The 21,053-nt window shown below is 40.1% G+C and overlaps 1 protein-coding gene across 6 annotated transcripts in view; it reads left to right on the forward strand.

Moving 5' to 3' along the window:
- The window catches only part of CCDC85A (coiled-coil domain containing 85A), a 160,645-nt gene that overhangs the window by 133,655 nt on the left and 5,937 nt on the right, over positions 1–21,053 (forward strand). Inside the window, exons 4-6 of one of the 6 annotated variants that reach the window (XM_084900809.1) lie at positions 13,944–14,069; positions 17,166–17,285; positions 20,736–20,834. The exons of 2 other annotated variants lie outside the window; for them this stretch is intronic. In XM_084900809.1, the coding sequence (XP_084756935.1) occupies positions 13,944–14,069; positions 17,166–17,285; positions 20,736–20,834 (345 nt within the window). The remainder of the gene's footprint in view (positions 1–13,943; positions 14,070–17,165; positions 17,286–20,735; positions 20,835–21,053) is intronic. 3 more of the 6 variants (XM_084900810.1, XM_084900811.1, XM_084900812.1) reach the window with 3 other exon arrangements.

The following is a 21,053-nucleotide window of genomic DNA, read 5'->3' on the forward strand; positions in this document are numbered from 1 at the left end:
TGCAACACACACACCCTTTTGTCATTGAGTTCTGTGATTGGTGAGATAGCGGGTGATGGCAGCGAGGTTCCTCGCCAACGTGGGAGGACTCTGCAGAGTCTAAGACGTGAGCCTCTAAATGGTCATTTGTGAAGAAGGTGGCTCCTGTGGCTGTCGGCATCCACTTTTTTTTTTTTTTTTTTTTTTTTTTGAGGAGGAGGGTTTTCTTGGTTAGTTTACTGTGTCTGGCACTTGAGAAGGAGCTAAAGATGGGCCTGAGAGCAGGTAAGGGCAGCTGCCACTCCAGTGTTTTCCACTTAAAGGAAGTGCCCTGCACAGGATCTTGATAGGAACAGAGTTCTTCAGAATCAGTCATGAGAATAGAATAAGACATTTCTCCATTCTGGGTGGTTTCTCAGGGCTATAAATTGATGCCATAGGAATTTTAATAAGTAGGATGTTAGGAGTAAATATGAATTTAATTGGTCTTTAAACCAGTAGAAAATGCTTGATGTTAGCAGACTGATCTCAATACCTTTTGCCTTATGAAATGACACATTTTATTTCAGATGTATCTTTTATGTCACTTTTGTTTGAGGACATCAATCCTACTTGTTTTAAGTGTTAAGAGTCTTAAATCTTTAGGATGCAAGGAGAGACACGTTAGGCCATGAAAAGGGTGGTGCCCAATTCTTTTATTTTACATGCTCTTTTTTCAAATGACGGGGTGGATGTTTGTTTTTGTCACAACCTGACTGCAACCTGGGTATCAGCGGAGGTCCTGGCTCTGGGCCCCTGGCCTCTGTGGGTATCACTGATTTGTAGGAGAGAGAATGTCTGCTAATGGGCAGAGGCGGGATTTGTGTCCAGCTTTTGTTATCACTGGTCTAGCGATTCTTTTTTTCTGAAACCTGTCATGTGGCGAGTGTGTTTCTGTAGAAGCAAGATAGCTATGAAAACAGCACCACCATCCAAAACAAACCTCCGGTGTGGTGTCTTTGAGTGCTGAATTTGGAATTAGCCAAGGAACTCGGTTTAGTTTCTAGTCCATCTGTGTTGCTATTCACGGGGAGACTTCATCACTCTAAAGATTTCCTCAGCATGGGAGGACTCCTCAGTCTTCAGGATGTTTCCAGCCCTTCAATAAATAACTTAGGGAAGAATATTTGCCTGATCACTATCTTTAAGCTGCTTGCCTCCTTCTCCAGAATCTTCCAGACCATTGCCGTCGGCAGTGACCTTCTCATCCTCTGTATAGGGGCTGGCACTTTTTTAATAAAAGGCCCGATAGTATTTTCAAACTTGTGAACCACATGATGCTGCAACTTTTCATGCCGGCAACTATAGCATGAGGAGAGCTAAAAGTAGCCACAGAGAATATCTCCATGAATATGTGTGACTGTGTTCTAAGAAAACTTTATTTCCACAGCAGGTGAAAGGGGCTGGATTTAGCTCTAAGTAGTTTGCTGACCTATGTTCCACACTAGAATAATTTGTCAATTATTTGAGTTATCTCTTAATATTGGTATTTTGTGTTTTTTTTTAATTGGGGTGTCTCATTGTTACATAAATTTTCACTTGTCCATAACGAATTTACTATATACATGTACTTTTTTCAATAAGTATTTTTTTACTTTTTCATCAGTTTAAGTTCCTTTGTCCTGTCATCTCCAAACCTGCCCAAACTTACTAGTATCTTTGAAATGTGCTGTGATGGAACCAGAGTGATCATTGAGCAAGAGGCAAGGTATTTTTTTCCTAATAAACCACTTAGCTTTGGGATAAAAATTTATTGGAGATAATGATGCTTGCATTTGACTTGGAAGGGCGAGTCGGCCCCTACAGAATGGACAATAGGTGTGTCTCTACCAGCTAGAAACATAGCACTTTTCTGAAACACACAGGAACACTAACTGGAGCTGTATGTTAGTGATTGATTGATTCTATTGGTTTTGTGTCCTGGCTGTTCATGCGCGTCTCAGAGAGATCGCTGCTTTGATAACGTGGGGCAGGCTTGTCTCTCAAATGGACCCCATATGGCTGGCAGCTCGGAAAGAACATGAACTTCTATAGAGTCCTTCAGAGGCCAGTGAAGTTCTAAATCCACTTCCAGCTTAGGCTGAGGTCAGCAATCAATTAGTCACGCTTGTAATGAGGGCATTTTGTGAAAGAGTGAGAAATCAGGAGGTGATTGGTAAGAATGAAGTGAATTGTGTTTCTCGGGTCCTTTATATTAATATTCTCCTTTTCCGTGATCTTTGTACAACTGTGGTTTTAATTCTGGTGTATGCCTGCGTGGAAAGGAAGGAAAGGAAGAGCCTTATCTGCAAGGTGCTTGGAAGAGCTGGGAGGACAAAGGCTCGTTCCTGTGTCCAGCGTGATTCCTGGGCTTCAGGGCGGACCTGTAGGAAAGGCGGAAGGTCCTCGCTTGTCTTTCTGTCTCTGTCACTAGGACTGACGGACACCAGAAGAGCCAGGGAGTAGAAGAGAGCTCGAAAAGGGCCAGTGTGTTCGCGGTGCTTCTGTGGGGACTGATGGCAGAGCTCTCTATAGCAATTACTGTTTGCAATCAAGCCTATTAGTCACCCTTGGCCGCCGCCACGTGAGGCTAATTGACAGACCTCTCCGAGGACCGGTGACTTGCTGAGGGTCAGGCAGGGAGTAGCTTCTGGAGCTCATTAGCCTCTGGGTCGTCTTTTCTCTTGAATAGGCAAAGTACTTCTCACTTTCTTTTTAAGACATCTCTAGGCAGCCTTCACTTTTTTTTTTTTTTTTTTTTTTAAACTGGTTAACCTGGTTGTTTTTCAGGATGATACTATTGCAAAATTTCTCATTTTTTAAAAAAGTTTCATTTTTAAAAATCTGCCTCCTCAAGTTTTACAATGTCCCTTTTCAGAATTTCTTAGTCAGCTTTTTGGAAAATTTCAGCTGTGCATTTCCAAGTTCAGTTACTAGATCCTTTGTTTGGGTAATGCGCTCAGAATACTGGCCCTGCTATTAATTACTCGTAAGTCCTTCACCCAGAAACTTCAGGAAAGTGAATTTTTTTTTTTTTTTTTTTTTTTTTTTTTTTTTTTTTTTTTTTTTTTTTAATCCGGGCAGATTTGGTTTGTGCCATTAGCTGTGGTCAAAGTTTACGTGGAGGGGCTAGGTAAAGCTATTTTGAATTTCAGTTATTTATGCGATCTTTCTTCCCCAGAATCTAGGCTAGGCAAAAGCAGTGACCTTGCTATTTTGAAATGAAAAGGTTTTACATTTATTGATAGAGTGGGACAGGGATATCCACTCAATGGGAAGTGATTCGTGGGCCTCCACAGCTTTTCTCAGGAACCAAAGCAACTAACAAATATGGAACGAGAGGAAGAAGTCTTGGCCATTCATTCACTACTTTACCCCTCAAATACTTTTTTGTGTCTCTTAGGTACAGATACTGTTTTAGACATTAGCTGTATAGTCTTGAGTAAGAAATTCATGTAACTTACATTTTAGTGTGTGGATCGTTATTTAAGAAAGCAAAAATGTAATGCCTGGGAGTGATCATCACTATGAGAAGAAAACAGGGTACAAAATCAGAGTGACTGCAGTGACAGGGCCTTTGACATGGAGTTAGAGGAAGTGACATCTGCGGGGACCTGGGGGAAGAAAGCAGTATTACAGGCAGCAAGAATAGCAAGGACAAAGCTTTAGCAGGAAGAAACCAGTCATGTCTGAGGAAACGAGTAAGACGGCTAGTGTGGCTGGCACAACATGAGAAGGAGAGTAACCGGAGATGAAGTCAGACACACACGCAGGGAACAGACCCTGTGGGCTCATTGACCAAGGTCAATTGTTGGGATTTGGGTCTGACTTGATGGAAAGCCATAGGAGGAATGGGGCAAGGTTATGGTACCATCTGTTAACATTGCAAAGGTCGCCATCCATGCTGGGTAGAGAAGATGGAGGCAGTTCGAGAGCAGGGACAGGGGGACACTCATCAGGGAGCTAGCGTGGTTGACTCGGGGCTGACAGTGGCTGGAACTAAGGTGTAGGGTGGAGATGGTGAGGAGAGGTGCTAGATTCACAACACAGAAGTGGAGCCTAGAGTGCTCTGTGATAGGCTGGGTGGGGAATATACGGGGAAGGGGCCCCATGTGGCTTCATAAGGTGGGCACCCAGGAACTGGAGGAACTGTTCACGTAGACTGAGCAGAGCATGGCCGCCCCGGGGTGGCTCCATGAGGTGGCTCTAGGCGGAATGAAGGGTGACCCTTGGGTTTTGAGTTAAGCAGCTGTATGATAGGGGGTGCTGTGTGCTGAGACCAGGAAGACTGGGAGAACAGCTTAGCAGGTGCAGGGGAATCCAGCTGTTTTGGGTATGGCAAATGTGAAGTGTTGGCTGTCTCTGAGGAGATGTTACAGAGTTAGCTAGGTACATCGGGACCTCAGAGGAGAGTTCAGGGTTCAATTGTGGAAGAATAAATGGCTAATGGATTGAATTGGGACTTCCGATGAGAATGTGGAGAAAAAGAGGTTTTGGTCTGTACCCCGGGAAACTGAGATTTGAAGATGGGGAAGGAGTGCAATGCCAGCGGAAAGGAGCGGCACATTTAACATGATTAATCTCTCATATGTCATGGATGAGTTTTGAACTTCCTTTCTATGCTAATTCTACAAAGTTGTTTTATATTTTAACTCTCTAGTAGGTCCTAGACATACCTTTTTGAGCATTATTTACTAAATGAGCATATCTAAGTTTGAATCTGGAAATCGTGTTTTCTGTCATAAATTGTTAGTGACTTAAACCTACTTTTAAGTCCCTTCCTTCCATCCTTCCTGGTAAGTGCTGTTTGTGAAAACAGAGCTCATGCTTTCCCCCCTGCTTCCTGTGTGCTCCGTTCTCACTAACGGGAGGTTCCATTTCTCCCGCTGGTGACGGTCTTGCTACCACATATGCAGAGGCTACACTGCCCACATCATGGTGGCCATGGATGCTGTCATAAACTGTCAAGTTCAGTATCCTTGAGTTTGCTCCAAGATACAGCTCCCAGCAAATGGCCTGGGAAGTGCAGTCTGACAAGTGGCTGTCCTCACTTGTATTATGTCTCCCCGGGAGGTGGCCGCCCTTGTATGAAGCTGACTTTGTCCCCCTGTCCACCTCTCTCTCCTCTCCACCTTCCATCTTGTGGGGGAGCTTGGGGTACGGAAGAGTCCTTGATGAAACTGAAGGCCCTTCCTTGTGCTCAAGCCAAGGCAGCAGCCACCACCTTACCAGGTAGCATTTCATAGTCAACTTGGCCGGCACTTATCTTCCATGGCTGTCTAGTCCCAAGGGTGCAAGCTCTGTGCATGTCTCCCGTCGGGCTCTGAGGGACTTAGCACAAGCACGGATTGGCTGTGCTCTGCATTGCGAATGCCGTGTTTGTTAGCATGACTTTTTCGCTTTTGTGTCTACACTGGCAGTTCAGTTCTGTGCCTTCTCAGTCCTACTCATGCCCCCTCTTTCCCCTCGTCTCCCTTTTGTAGAAGCCCAAGACCTAAAAGTGTGCACATATGTGGTAAACTTGAACTACCAATTGTCAACCTGATGAAGCCATTTAGCTGTACCTTCCTTTTCCTCTGCACATTTCAATGCTCCTCACTGGGAGTTGGGTGGTTAATTAGAGGCTGGAATTAAGCACGGAAGCTCATTACTAGAGGCAGAAAGTGCGCACATCCGATTGTCCCATTTCCTAGCTATTGTTCAGCAGCTATTGTTCACAGGCCCTCACTGTTCTTTGCTGCTGTCACTCAGGCTACAGAGACACAGGGGTGTTTGCTGCCTTCGCCCCCTCAGGATATTAATTCTCTCCTTCCTGGGGCTGGCCCTCTCTAATTCCTGTAAAAAGGCTAATCTCTGTAATTACTGTCATTTTTTTTTTCTTGGAACTATATATATCTTCAAGCTTCACCTGACCTCACTGATATTACAAAATTACTTTCCTTCCAAGAACATGATATTGTTTGATCAGATTGATATTTTCATCATGGCGTGAGGGTAAAGTTATGACATTTGAAATAGTTGGCACTCTTATGCTTCAAAAGAAACCCAGTTGTGTGGCTAGCCATGAAAAAGATGATTTGGGGCTTCATACATTGTTAATTCCCTCTTTGATCTTGATTTTGAAATCTGATGAAAGAGTTAGACATACTACATTTCCTGGCACTTCCAACCCTGGTCAATAACATGACCATTTAGCTGGTACCCAGCCAGAAAGCTGGGAGCCATTCTGGATTCCTCTTTCAACCTCATTGCCTACATTCAGATAAACATTAGGGCTCATCCCGTCTTTTAATCCATCAATATCCTTTTTATTCTTTCTGCTGTTGTCCAGTGTATGCCATGAGTAATCATTTTTCACTTGAAATTGTTTAATACCCTAATTGGACTTCATCTCAGCTAGTCTTGTCCCATCCAAATTATTCTCCACATTGCTAGAGTGATCTATAAAACAGAAATTGGGTCTTGCCCCTGCTCATGCCTCAGTATAGAATGAATTTGGTGCAGAAGTGTCTTTGTGATCTGACTTCTGCCTTTCATGTCAGCCCCTGTCCTGCTCCACTTGTCCCTTACATTCTAGGCTCAAGTCCCTCTGAATTGCTTCCATCTCCCTGAATAAGATAACTGTCTAAACCCAGGTTCTCTGAATGGAAGTTCTTACCAGCTCTGCTGTGAATCCACAGGCCTCAATCTTAGCTGTTATTTGGCATCATGAATGAGTGAGTGAGTGAATAAATATTGCTTTCTGATTTCCTTAGCTGGTAACATCTGGAAACTTATGGTTGGCCTACCCTTAATGAAGCTGAGAATTGTATCCCTTTTAATATCTATCTATATTTAGATAGATATAGATATATATAGATATAGATATATAGATATAGATATAGATATAGATATAGATATAGAGATATATATATAGGTATATAGATATAGATAGATATAGATATAATTCCCCCCCCCCCACCATTTGATGTTTGCCATTACATAATGATTTGGATAGGATTAGCATGTTCTTTGTATGTCCCAGTGATAAATCTATTTCTGCTTTTGGTCTGTACCATCTCTAGTGATCGTTTTAGTTACTGTTGTAATGTATTTAACATACAGCTTTAGAAATAGATGGGAGTGATTCAAGATTTTCGGGGTAGATTTATTTTTCTAGAATAATGGTAACTGAGAGGGGACATGGTGAGGATTTAATTTGTGTGGACTTGCCAAAAACGGATCCTCACAAAAATGTCAGTGTCACATATGTGAGGCCATTTTAGTGCTCTAGAAGTGTGTTTTAGTTACTTGACAAATAGTTGGGAACCTACTAATTACCAAGTCTATAGGCTCGCAAGTAAAACATTTATACAACTATTTTTGTCACCATTGGTTTTGATAATCCGTTGACATGTTAACTTTATTGAGCAGATGGGGTGCTAGTCATCCTGATTACAGAGATGGTAAGCCCAGGGCAATGACCTTGAGGAGCTCCACAATATATATACTATCACTGCAAGACGTGAGAGGGCTTAGAGCTGTGTTATGAAAGCGTCTTGTCAGCTCACATAAGGTGAGTGGTCGAGGTGACTACACCCATCTGTTAAATAATGAAAAGTAAAGTTTACGTGATCCTGACTCACTCCTCAGGGGAACCATGAGCAAAGTGAGTTCTTGAGACTCTACTCCAGCGAGAGAGAGCAAGCGAGCGAGCCAGAGGTAAGACAGGGACTTTCTGGATCACACTAGTAGGGGATAAGAAAAGCATGGGGTCCAGAAAAATCTCACTGGAACCCAAACCCAAAGAGAAGAAAGAACAGGAAACAGACTGTTCTCTTGGTGAAATAACAAGAGCCCTATTGTGTTTCATTTATGTCATGACTCACAGTATTTCAAAGTGAGCTGTCCATAACTTTCAACACATTCCTTGGGCTACTTTGTAATATTCCAAGTCTCAAAATCCTTGGGATGTTGTTACAGATGCAGCATCTTGTGTCACCGCCACACCACACCGAAGTGCGGGAGTGGAGCAGTGACTAACACTCTCCTGGGCCACTCCAACCATCTTCCAAGGGTGCCCTCGTCACCTTGAAGGCCCGGGAGCTGCATGATGGGCACACTGAACAGGAGGAGACCTTTAGAGTCTAAACAAAAAGAAATTATGTAGTGTAAATTGAGAATAGTACCAGGCCCACAGTTAGTGTCTTGATGGCTAGTAACACGTAGTGGGAGCTCATGTTAGCTAGCCTTAATAATCTTTTAATTGACCGCATTTAGGAGAGTCCTAGCATGTAAGAGGAGCTTAGCAATTGAGAGCTGTTTTGACTAAGATACAATATCTCAGGAGTCTTTCACCCACTGAGGAGACAAACAAGTGACAGACTACAACCCTTAGCCTCCTGTGAAGGAGAGAATGGCCACTGTTCTGATCCAGATTTCTGTCTCTTTGGTGTGCTGCTCTGCCTGTCATACAATGCTCTCACCTGCTCTGGGTTGTTGTTTCATGGGTCAGGGCCCTCATTTCTGTTTCCTGGCAATTTTATTCTTTCCTGGTGTGTCTGCCTAAAGTTAAGTGCAGAATCTTTACCTGTTGTGTTGCTGAGAAAGCTTTTATTTTCCTTCCGTAATTTCTGCAAACCATCTTCTGCCAATTTTATTCTCTGTGGGATGGTGTCTGGGTTTTCACGGGGGCAGCGTGCTGGATCTGTCCGCTCGGAGAGCAATCTGTTCTTTGGACCATTGCCCTGTACCTGCCCGTTTTGTTTGCTGGCTCTGCTCGCATTGTTGCAGTAGGATGTTTTGGGTATTTTTAAATTCTATTCCTTTTGTTATAAAGAGTAATTTCCTATTCGGAGGTGGAAAGATGGATGTCTTTTACTTAGACCACAGGAGGGCTTGAGAGAGAAAACTCTGAAATCGCTAAGTGCTCTAAATCATGTGGGTGACTTGTCCTCATTTGCCAAATCTGCTCCAGAGCCATCAACAGAAATGTTGCTTTGCAGCTTTCTAACACCAGGCTTCCTCGGCTTCAGCACTAGTGCCATTAGGGCCTGGATAACTCCTTGTGTGGGCTGTCCTGTGCTGCCAGGTGTGCTGTAGCATCCTTAGCCTCTCTCCCCACTAACTGCCCATAGGAGCCCATGCTGACAACTGAAAATGCCCCCTCTGGGTGAGGGGCAAATCACCCCGAGAACTGCTGCTCAGATAATAAACATCTGGGAATGAACTGACAAACAAGTTATAAAATGTGTAGCAAATACATCCATGATGACAGCAGATACTTATAGAGCAGCAATTTTCAACTGGTATGCTGCAAACATTTTGAAAGCATGCAATACCTGACCTTTTCCCCCTTAGACTGTCAAATCAAAGTATGACAACAGCCAACACCTGATTAAACTTATTATTTATTTTTTAAATATATTTTTTTTTTACAGAGAAGGGAGAGGGACAGAGAATTAGAAACATCAATGAGAGAGAAATATCAACCAGCTGCCTTCTGCACCCCCCCCCCCCCCACCGAGGATGTGCCCGCAACCAAGGTACATGCCCTTGACCAGAATCAAACCTGGGGCCTTTCAGTCCACAGGCCAACGCTCTATACACTGAACCAAACCAGTTTTGGCATACCTATTTTTGTGTGTGTGCCACAGAATTTTAATAATTAGTTTCTGTGTGCCGTGAGAGTAAAAAGGTTGGAAATCAGTTACAGAGTGCTTAATATGAATTAGGCACTGTTGTAAGAGCGTTTTTTATATACTTAGCCTCACTCAGAGAGATAGTATTATCATACCATATTACCCACATTTTACAGATGAGGAAACTGAGGCACAGAGAGATCATGTACTTGCTAAGTGCCAAATCAAGAATCTGAGCCTAGGCAGTGTGACCCTGGAGTCAATGAGCTGGACTTATGTGCTGCCCTCTCTCTCGGCAAACCTTGGAATAGATACCCACCTCACACAGTATGGGGCGTTACCTCTCGTAGGTGCTTAGCAACAATGATTTTAATGAGTGATTATCTACAAATCCAGGAAATTATTTAATGTGATAAGTCAGTATTGAGTCAGTTCAGACTCTCTAATTCAATAAAAACTAAACTTTTCTCTGAATACAATCAACTACTCTCTATTAGAGCAAAGCAGAGAGAGTCTCTTTGCATTGCTAAGCCCATTTGCAGGAATCTTTTGGAATAAGTTTGTCAAGGTGACCTTTCTAGTCTCTCATCTGGGCTTTGATTTGTGTGGTATTGCAGTTCTGCAAATGTCAGAATGAAGATTGGTAAATTGGAACAGAATATTATTTGCAGGCAAATTTTGTTCCATTTTACCAATCTTCATTCTGACATTCAGAGAATACACAACCATCCGCACTTGCCCTATGGTAAGGAAATAAATACTGAATTCCCCCTCTCAAACTAGGTATGTGTTCTGATGAGGTATAGTTTGACCTACCTTCAGGACTTATAAAAAATTAAACATCTTTAACTAACAGGAAACCACTTTAGTCGATCAATTTTCAGACTTCCATCGTTGGCTTCCTATAATAGATAAGAGGGCTGGGCTCTAAAGTTTCTTACAAGTGCACTTGTCTGATCTATATCAAAATGGGAAGCCTGCATTTTATGTAATAAAATGCAAAGACAGTACTATTGTTCTTATTAAAGATTTTTTTTTCAATGTGTACTTTGTAAGGCAAAAGAATGGAAACTTCCAAATTATTAATCAAAACAATGTTACTAAAATAGCCAGAAGCTATTATTCACAATAGCTTCATCTTATCAGTTCTCTTAAAATTCATATTTGTGAATTGTAATTATTTTACGCTGCGAGACCATAAGTAATACATTTTCTTTTTTAAAACTGTATGGCTCCATTTTTTAAGAAGTTAGTGATTTTAAGGACGATATTAGAAAATGTTCTAAATCTCACTTTTCCTGGAAGGCTTTCCAGAAATGCTGTGTTACAAGGGATAGCAGAACCAAACATTTATCCTGAATTTTCAGTGGTACGAAGGGATAACTCTTGTTCCCTGATCCAGGCTGTTTGCTCACACCACAGAATTCGCGGTTTCTATAATGAGTACTTGCCTCCGGGTAAGTAACCTGTCATTTACCTCCCACACAGTCTTGATGCAGAGCATTACTTTGCTTTTGTCCTTTAGGATGGACTGACCTGATACCTACAGTAATTTGTGGATTACTTTATCTGTATAGAAAGTGGCTAATGAGTACTCAGATTTCTATGGAATGGTAGGGTTATACAGGTATTCTTTTTCATAAATGTAGAATTTTTAAAAACTGCAGAAAACAAAGCTAAGCAAAATGGGATTACTCAGAAAAGAGAAAGTGACTTTCTTAAGGTTGTTTGAAATGATTCTCCCAAGTGATGGCCAGCATCTGGGTTTCCACCATTTTGAGCTCCAAAGTTGCCAACAATTCCAAGCACCGAGTTACAGGAGGCTTAGTATGTTTTTATGAAGCTGTCTTCAGAAAATAGCGGGATTGATAATTGTAGAGCTTGCAAAGAGCCAAGTCTTCATTAGTACGGAAGTACCATTTAAGTATAGTTTACTTGAAGGTCAAAAATGATGGCCAGTCCAGGACAGACTTTTCCAAGACCAGAATTTTAAAAAACAAACAAAAATTACATTGCCCACATGAGTACAAAGTCAATACTCCTGATTCCAAAAGAGTACCTTTTCTTTTAAAATGGTTATATCACCAAGCAGTTTATTCTTTCACAAAAATCTGGCCCATGTATATTGCCCTCACTTAGGAGATTAATAATACTATGCACTCTACATATGTTTAAAAAGAACCTTTTATAAGATCCTGAGGAAAGTGTATTTCATAGTTTATCTGCTTTCTGAAAGTGGGAAAATATTATACACTGTCTACATAGTAACTGAATGGCTGTTCTTTCCAGTTGCTTCTAGATAGTTATATACATTACCTTAGATTTCATGTTACAAATTTTGTTGCAATGGCGAGGCATTGGGATTCAGTCTTACTATACATTAGGGACATATGACAACAGAAATTCTTAAGTTTTATCCAGTTGTTGAATCAGAAAAACCTAAGGTCTGAGAGATGTGGAAGTCACGGAGAGAACAAAATCCTGAATCGAGAACTCTTTCGTAAAATACTGCATTAGGCATAAGGATCGTCTCAGAAATCGAACTATGCCACTTGGGTTGGGAGGTGAATTTTAAGTCATTAATCATACTATAAATTACTGGATTTAATTCTTTTGATGGTGAACATAAAGTAGACACTGACATATGAAATTATTACAAAAGAGCAATGTTCAAATCAGTGTTGCTCAGTTGAAATGATCATTATGGTTCAAGGCAAATATGTAATTTTCTCTTATGTGAGGAATCTGTGTGGCTTATTTAATAGATAACTGCTACTATTTCATAGGTTCAGGAAAGTGTCACAACTGCTGATTATCATTGCTACTCATATCTTTATTCTGCCTCCAAAAGTTACAGTGAAAATTAGACCAGTACTATCACAGTAGAGAACCTAGTTCTAGGAAAATGGATTGATGAGAACTAAAAAATTTATTTTTTGTCTTCTAAAATTAAACATGTAGACACTGAAATCTCGGGGCTATTTTGTGAATTTTCTGTATTTTATTTTTAAAATGTTGCTATTCTTTAGGACAGTGGATCTCAACCTTTCTAATGCCGTGGCCCTTTAATACAGTTCCTCATATTTTGGTGACCCCCAACCATAAGATTATTTTCATTGCTACTTCATAACTGTAATTTTGCTACTGTTATGAATCGTAATGTAAATATGTGTTTTCTGATGGTCGCGACCCACAGATTGAGAACCACGAGCAGGGTCGCCTAAGACCATCGGAAAACATATTTACATTACGATTCATAACAGTAGCAAAATTACAGTTATGAAGAAGCAACAAAAATGATTTTATGGTTGGGGGTCACCACAACATGAGGAACTCTATTAAAGGGCCATGGCATTAGAAAGGTTGAGAACCAATGCTTTAGGACATAGCATTCTTTATTGAAGGTTTTAGTGAAAGTTGCCAGAAAGGAGAAAGTATGTTCATATAAGTTCATCTTGGTTCTGATCATTTTTAGTAGAATTACAGTTTGGCCATGGAAAAAACTGGGATTTAGGGAATTTTTTTAATTTTTAATTTTAGTTATGTGATATCTCTAGTTCGAACTAGTACAGAAATTTAGGGGTCAGCTTGATTATTTGACATTTTGACAACTATGTATATGTCCCAGGTAAAACAGTTACTGTGATGCAATAGTGACCCCTTCGCTCCTACATACAGGGTGCAGCAAAAGTTTATTCTTGTATTAATTACTGTATTTTCCATACAAACAACTATAAACCCACTATTGCCTCACCCTGCATTTTTTAAATGTGCAAATTTTTTTTTAAAGAATTTGCTCTAGCATCTGTTTTTGAGTATTGTTAAATATATTCACCCAATTTGTGTTTGACAAAAGGGCATTAGACTCCCAAACACGTTTCAAATAAGTCCTGAAGTTAAATACTCGGAAGACTTGTGGTATTTGTTTCTCGTAAGTAAAACCCACAAAATAAACTTGTCTGTGTAGCTTCAACTTTTTAATTTTAGCATGATCATCTACCACTTTTTGATACTTTGAGAATTAGTTAAAACTTTGCCAGAACCTACTTTAAAAGTCAGTATTATTTTATACCATAATCAATAAAAAAAGGAAAAATAATAATAAAAAAAAAAAATACACACACACACACACACAAATCAGTATTAGCTCTAATACACAGACTTCTGTTAGTGTTCACTTTTTCCCTGGTCACAGGTGCATGTTACAAGCTTGCCATTGTGGTCATTGTGGTGCCATTTCATTTCGCTTCTTGTTCTGTCTGCTTTCTTGAGACTTGGGAAACGGTATTTTTCTGAGTGATTGTACCATATTGTTCCAAATATAAGGCCACCCAGAATAGAAGGCAACCTCCAGCTAGAGACAGCTCAAATGTGGAGAAAGGCTGGGGGCCCCGAGCCCGGCGGGTCTTGCAGTGGTGGCAAGGAATAGGACGCTGCCTGCCCACTCTCCCGGTGAGTGAAGACAGCCCGCTGCTGCATTTGCTTGTGTGTAACCCAGGTGGCTTGTGCTGCTCGAGGAAAGCTATGCTGGGGGTAGAGAACGGTCTGTGTTCATGAAAGTTGCTGTGGGTGTAAACCTGGGGAGGGACGCTGGGAGTAGTCTTTCATCTCCTAAACAGTCATCTCTAGGGTTTTCCCCCCAAACTTGAGGGTAAAAGTTGAGTGACTGGAGCACAAAGGTAGCCTGCACCTTCATGAAAAGGCATTTAAGAGATCAGTGGCCATGAAAATGAACCGTTAGACACACTCAGATGTCTGTTGACCAGCCCAGGAAATTATTCCCTGCCCTTTTTAGTTGACTGTGGCCCGGGAGACAGTGGTGCACTGTGGGATCCCATGTACCTGAAATTGGGAGTCACCTGTCAATTTCATTAAGGTTTTCCACTTTTTAAATCTCTTGTCTCCTGAACCAGCCATGTAATAATTTAAATGGGCTCAATCTTATTAAAATATGTTTTTGCTCAGTAGCATGTTTAAAAAAATACTTCAGTGAAAACATTTTAGTCAACGATGTATTGACTGAACCTAGATAATTTTCCAAATTTTGGTCTCATTGTACTGAGCACATATAAATTTGTCCTTTTATTTTATGGGTAGTAAATGTGATAGAATGAGTTGCTTGATTCTGTTACAGTCTAGAAACCTGTTTAGCACCTGCTGGTGTACAACTTTACCAGCACTTGGCTACCTTTGTGGCTTCACAAGAACCACATAAACCACGAATCTTGATCCTTTCTGTGATTAGTCCATGGCTCACAAAGTGGATTTGAACTTTAATCCCCCAATGATACAATTCCCCTCTTTACTATTATTATCCTGTTATTTAAAGAAACTTATTTAATAAAATATTTGTATTTCTGAATAGATAAGGGTAGGACAGGACACACCTTAAGTTTAAACAATGCTAAATTATCTAGAGCCGTGGTTGGCAAACTGTGGCTCATGAGCCACATGTGGGTCTTTGGCCCCTTAAGTGTGACTCTTTCACAAAATACCTCAGCCTGGGTGAGTCTATTTTGAAGAAGTGGCGTTAGAAGTTTAAGTTTAAAAAATTTGGCCCTCAAAAGAAATTTCAATCGTCGTACTGTTGATATTTGGCTCTGTTGACTAATGAGTTTGCCGACCACTGATCTAGAGGGTTTGGTTAAGGGAAGATCCTTATCACTGATTTTAGAAATTTTCTTAAACTAAAATGGCCTGGAACATGGAGGTCCCATTCCAAAGAAAAAGCATGCAAGGATTGATGTACCTCCCAGTTTGCCAGGTCTGGGAAGGGGACCTTTAAAAGAAGGACTGGGAGGAGAGGAGCCCAGAGGGGGGAAGGAGTATGGCCAGCCAAGTCAGATTAGCAGTCAGAAGAAAGACTAAACTGCAGTGGTGGGTCCTGAATGAGAGGTTTGAAGTAAACTCTGTGTAACCTCAGAGGCCTTTTCACATGAGTTCATGAGCGTGGTGATAGCAGGGAAAGAAAATGATAGAGGACTAGAGCCTCCTTTATAATTCCTTTGTTTTGGAAACATCTGATCTCTTCAGAAGAGGAGGATGTCCAAAATGTGGTGGTGGAGTTGGAGGGAGGGTGTGCCCACTGAGCCAACCTCAAATAGTTTCCCTTTTGTTGTTTGTATCAGGTACTACGTCTGATTTGGTCTTAACTACAAATAGAGGAAAATAAACCTTATAAATATTTTTTCCCCAGAGAGGGTTGGGATTGTTATAATTGGTTACCTCGTGTCATCACCTGCTATTAATGTAGTCATTAGTGGCAATGAAGGACAGAAACCGGAGAGGTCACCTATGTCACACTCTGTGGCTGTTCCTCCCTGTTGGCTAGAGAAAGTTGGGCAGGACCTGATGTGTTTCCCTAACTCTGAGCAAGGAAAAGCACACGGCCCCCGCTGGCTTGTGAGGTAGTGAGGATAGCCTTCAAGGAGGTAAACAACAGGGAAGAGAGAACATATCCCAAATCGCATGCATAATAACTTTTGTAAAAATCAATGGGAAATGTCAATTTCTTTAAAAACAGCATGGTTTGCATAAAGCCCAAACCTAAGACAGGCTGCACTCAGTTTTCCCTTCCCATCCCTAAAACGCACAACACGGAAGCTCTTAGAGATGCTGGAAAAGAAAAGTTCCAAACCACACATGATGCTCCTTCTCCAGGGATTAGATCCATGGGGTCCAAGAGAAACAGAGCAGTTGTCAGTCTCTTAGGCATGAAAAAATCTCGGTTTGTTGGACAGACATTAACATCTCTCAGGCCCTTTGAGTGTAATGATCACCATACACAGGTGAAATTCCCATTCGACTGCTTTTTGTGGGAGTTAGATAACTGATTTTTCTTCTCTGCTCCTTTAGTCTCTCTGCAAGCATTCCCTAGAAAAAGTCGGTTTGATTTTCCCCCAGTTCCGTATGGGTGACAGTGACTCTCACAGGCCAAATTAACCATGGCAGCTTCTGGTTCCTCAGCAACTAAGCTGCGGAGTCACTGAACTACAAATATGTAATCTGATCCATTTTGTTTTTCATATTAAAAAAAAAACCCAAAAAACAGAAAATAAGAGGAATTTGGTTAAATCTCTTTGGAATATGTTCCACTACAGGTCTTCCCTCAAAGAAGTGTTTCTTATAAGAGAGAGAGTCTTATAAGAATGTGATGTGTCTGCATTTTCTGAGACATATGGAATGAGGCATTTGTCTTGCTGAATGAGCATGTTAACTCAGCTGCAGAGTAACTCACACATTCCCTACACTTGAGTATGGTTAAGTTTCAAAAAATCATTCTTGAAATGCTTAATGCTCATTCCTTAGGGGGCTTTGCTCTCTTTGGTAAATTAGAAATGACATCTGGACATGCGTAGAGATGGTTCTTGGTTAACTTTTCTTGCTGGTCAAGCAGCAAGTACACTGCAATTAACAGGTAGACAGTATTGTAGGGGGAACAAATTTTAACAAAATGGCTGATTCTCATTTGGCAGTGAAATTGAATGACATCTGTGCCGTTATAAACGACTTTTGTTTTAATAACAAAGTTGTTGATTTTCTACTAAGGGTTCTTTTAGGTTGTCATCAGGGGCTGATGGGAATAACAGTTCACCCAACTCTCCAGCTAGCTTCAGTGGACATACCACACCTTCTCAGCAGCCTGAACCCGTGGTACATTCTCTTAAGGTAACCAACTGTGTACAACCATTTACCAAGAAAATCAGTTGTGCTGTGATTTGTTGCTGTAGTCTAGTAGTCCTCACAGTCTTGTTTTAACCATATAGACTATTTTGTTTTTACCCCTAATGGTGTAACTTTAAGTTTTGAACTACAATTTTAATTTTTTAACAATGGGTTTGGGTACTTATGGTTGAATTGCTAGTGTTATTTTGTTTTGAGTAATGTGATTCATTATCTGCATCGAGTTGAAGTCTGATATGCATGTATATTCATTGTGTAAGATAATGTTACCAGTATTTTATGTGCAATGTTTGTAGCATGGGTGTCTTCAAATAGAGGGAGTTCATAGTTGGCCAAAGGAAGGAAGGATATCATATTTTTCTTTCTTTATGCAAATGAAGCACATTGTGCCACTTACTAAAAGAAACTATTGAAACAAACAAAACCTACTTCCCCCTCCATAAAATAAATTAGGTCTTCAAACTCTAGTTAATGTTCCTTTATAGAATATTACAAAAAAGGTATGAGATCTTGCTCATAAAGCTATTTTATTTTTGGCTTTTCCTTAAAATTCTGTAATGACTTCAAAAAAGACATGGCTGAAATTTATCATTTAATTTTCTTTACCAATAATGAGCTTCCTAATAAGTACCATAAGTAAAATTAATAATCAAAATATTTCAGAATAGAAACAAATACAATAAAAATTCTTAAAATTGAGACGATTCCTTGAAATTTTCAGTTTCTAAGTATAAAACGCTGTCCTTTAATTTAAATCAATAATCCCTAACATGCAGCCTGATGAAGTATTCTGAGCATGAAGTAGGTAGAGTGCTTCAGCCTGCCACATGAGTTTCACAATTTTTCTAAAATTATTTTGGATTCAGAAGGATTTACCCACAGATTGCAGATGCATCCTTTTAGAGTGGGCCACACTTTCCCTGGCATGTCTAAGGCAAATAAATAGATGAGAACTTCAGAGTAGTTATTTGGAGTTGATTTAGTTTTAGTAGATTTAGCTCCCTCCTTGTATTTTACTGTCCCTTAGATCAGTGGTTGGCAAACTCATTAGTCAACAGAGCTGCAAACATGTGGCTCGCGAGCTGCAGTTTGCAGACCACTGCCTTAGATGAAGTGAGCTTGCGTCTCACAGGCAGCAATTGGCTGCTGATGAGGGAAGGTAGCAGGACCACGCTGGTGGCCAGTGGCAAGGCGCCTGGCATTTCCTGTCTTGGTTGGGACAACACAAAGTGAGCGACTCATGGGACAACAGAATGAGGCGGCCTTCCTCTGGCGGGTGCTGGTTTATTGACTGGGGAACACTTGCTTGCTGCTTCAGCATTTGAATGCTGCTTAGCATGAACAGCATGCTAACCGTGCTGCCACTTGAGCATAAGCCAAGCTCTAGCTACCTGAAAAGCATTTTAGAAAAAATGAGAGTGGCTTCAATTTTATAGTGCTAGTGTCTGTACATACTCCCAAAGTAACTCATTTTCCCATTGAAGGATGATTCAGCCTAGTCACTAGTGGGTCGCACTGCATTCTTGCCCAGATTTCTCACTAAGGCTGTGTGAGTATGGCTGAAAAGGAATGGGGCAGGCAGGGCAGGGAAGAGCTCTTCAACTCTCTCTAAATTCATGCTCTAATTCTCATATAAAATTTTACCTCTAGAGAGGAAGATATTATGTTACATTATAATCAGGACACATAAGTCCTCACTGGGCAGCTGGCTAATACTGAGCAACTAAAGTATCTTTATTGGATAACTGGAGGCTTTTGAATATATAATATATTTGCTTCCATGAGTTCACTGTGTCTGAAATAGAAATATGTGCAAACACAGCCTATGGGAAATGCATCGGAACACTATCTCAATGTTAAAAACATGCAATCACTCAACATTTTGTATTTAAAAGCCGCCGATCTAGAGCATATTTATATCATAAGATTTTTCTATTCTGAAAGGAATAATTAGGACAATGGCTCAGTTTCTCATCTTCTGATAGATTTCAAAACTGTGGTCATGGATGGGGAAAGAGTTTGAAGGTGGTGAGAGAAATTAGCTCACTTAAAATAACACCACATTTTTCTTGTTTTTAAAATTCATGCTATTAATTGGAGCTTTACTTCATTTAGTAGAAATTAACTGATTTGAAGCACTCTTCTCTGAGGTGCATAATAAATCAAATTTGTAAGTAAATGAGCTTGTTCAAAGAGTTCCGTAAGTTTTCTATGAATATTCACTGAGCATAGTTAAGGATTTCCTCTAATGGATGTAAACTGACTCTAACTTAAGTAAAAGGGCCAGGCTTTCACTCACTACTATCATATGCTATGTTAAAGAGGCAATAGCTACATTATAACAATGACTTGAACTTTTGAATTAACCAGAGAGTAGTTTGTAAATTAGATTCTCTACTGCAGCATAAACTCCAGAGAAAAATTCATGCAGTCATAGTATATATGAATTTAAAAGGAAGGCTCATTTATTTTGGCTCAACTGTTCACTGAGCCAAAATAAATGAGTTAATTCGCAGGTGACACCTTTAGGAGTGGCCATTAACACCAACCTGGAGGACAACAGAAAAAGGAGCTTAGCAATGTCAGGGTGGATTTTATAGGAGCTCTTAGGAAAAGTATTTTTTTATGCTACCTTAATGCTTTGATTTATAAGCTAACAGAAGAAAATAGCAAACTGCATTCAAAGCCCAAGTTTTATATTTTAGAAAGTATTGACATGAAAACTTTACAGAATTATTTCATGCTATTAAGCAGTAATTTTAAGAAATGGAATCAAATTGTTTAGAACAAAGTAATTGGGGATGAGATGCTTTTAATGAAAAAAATAAAGTGTTGCTCAAATATTGTCACTATAAGGAGTCAGTTTCTCATTGCTAATATCAAAGAACCGTCCCCATGTTCCTTTCCTAGCCACTAAGAATGCCACGGCAAGAACTGTGAGGTCAGTAGGGTTAATATTAACAAAAATTCTTATGTACATATTCCTGGGTTCTTACCAGTTTTTCACCATCACTATCATTTTTTCTATAGGCCCTGTCTACATATCATTTGGACTGTCTGGTGTATAATTAATTATATTGCTCATTTTTTACAATGGAGCAAGAATTATTGACTCTAAATCATTGACAGGTTATCTTAATGACCCAATTAACTAAATGTATCTAATTATTTTAGACATTAATACATTCAAGAGACTCTTAGTAATGCAATAGATTGCTTTTAATGGCCATCTGAAATCAAGTAGAATTGATTCCAGCTAGGTTTCACAATAATAAACTATTTTAAAAGATTTTGCCATATATGTATCCACTCTGATATGCAGACATGGAGAAAACTAAAGGTTTTACCAAGTGGAGCTGCTTGCTGGTTTTATTCTATAACTAACAAGGTGTTTTTTTCCATGTGAAATTTGCTTCTCTTTTTCAACTAATCCAGGTCTTGGATGTTCAGGAAACTATAGATCGTCAACAGGGTAAAGAGTATGAACAGGACCTTAGTGAGACAGAAAAAGCTATAGTCAGAGAAATGTGCAATGTAAGTTTAATGTGCTTTGTTGTGTATTCTGTGTTCCAAGCCCCATCATGATATAGTTATTGCTTTATGAATATCTACTTTTAAAAATGCTGGACAAGCACCCTAATTACATGAAAATAAAATCAACCCCCCTTATTATCACTTCAACCCCCCTTATTATCACTTCAATCATGTTATAAAATATTCAGGTAAGCAATAAGCCATTATATTGCAGAATTA

The sequence above is a fragment of the Pipistrellus hanaki genome (genome assembly GCF_964339955.1).
Source record: "Pipistrellus hanaki genome assembly, chromosome: 12".
NCBI lineage: Eukaryota > Metazoa > Chordata > Mammalia > Chiroptera > Vespertilionidae > Pipistrellus > Pipistrellus hanaki.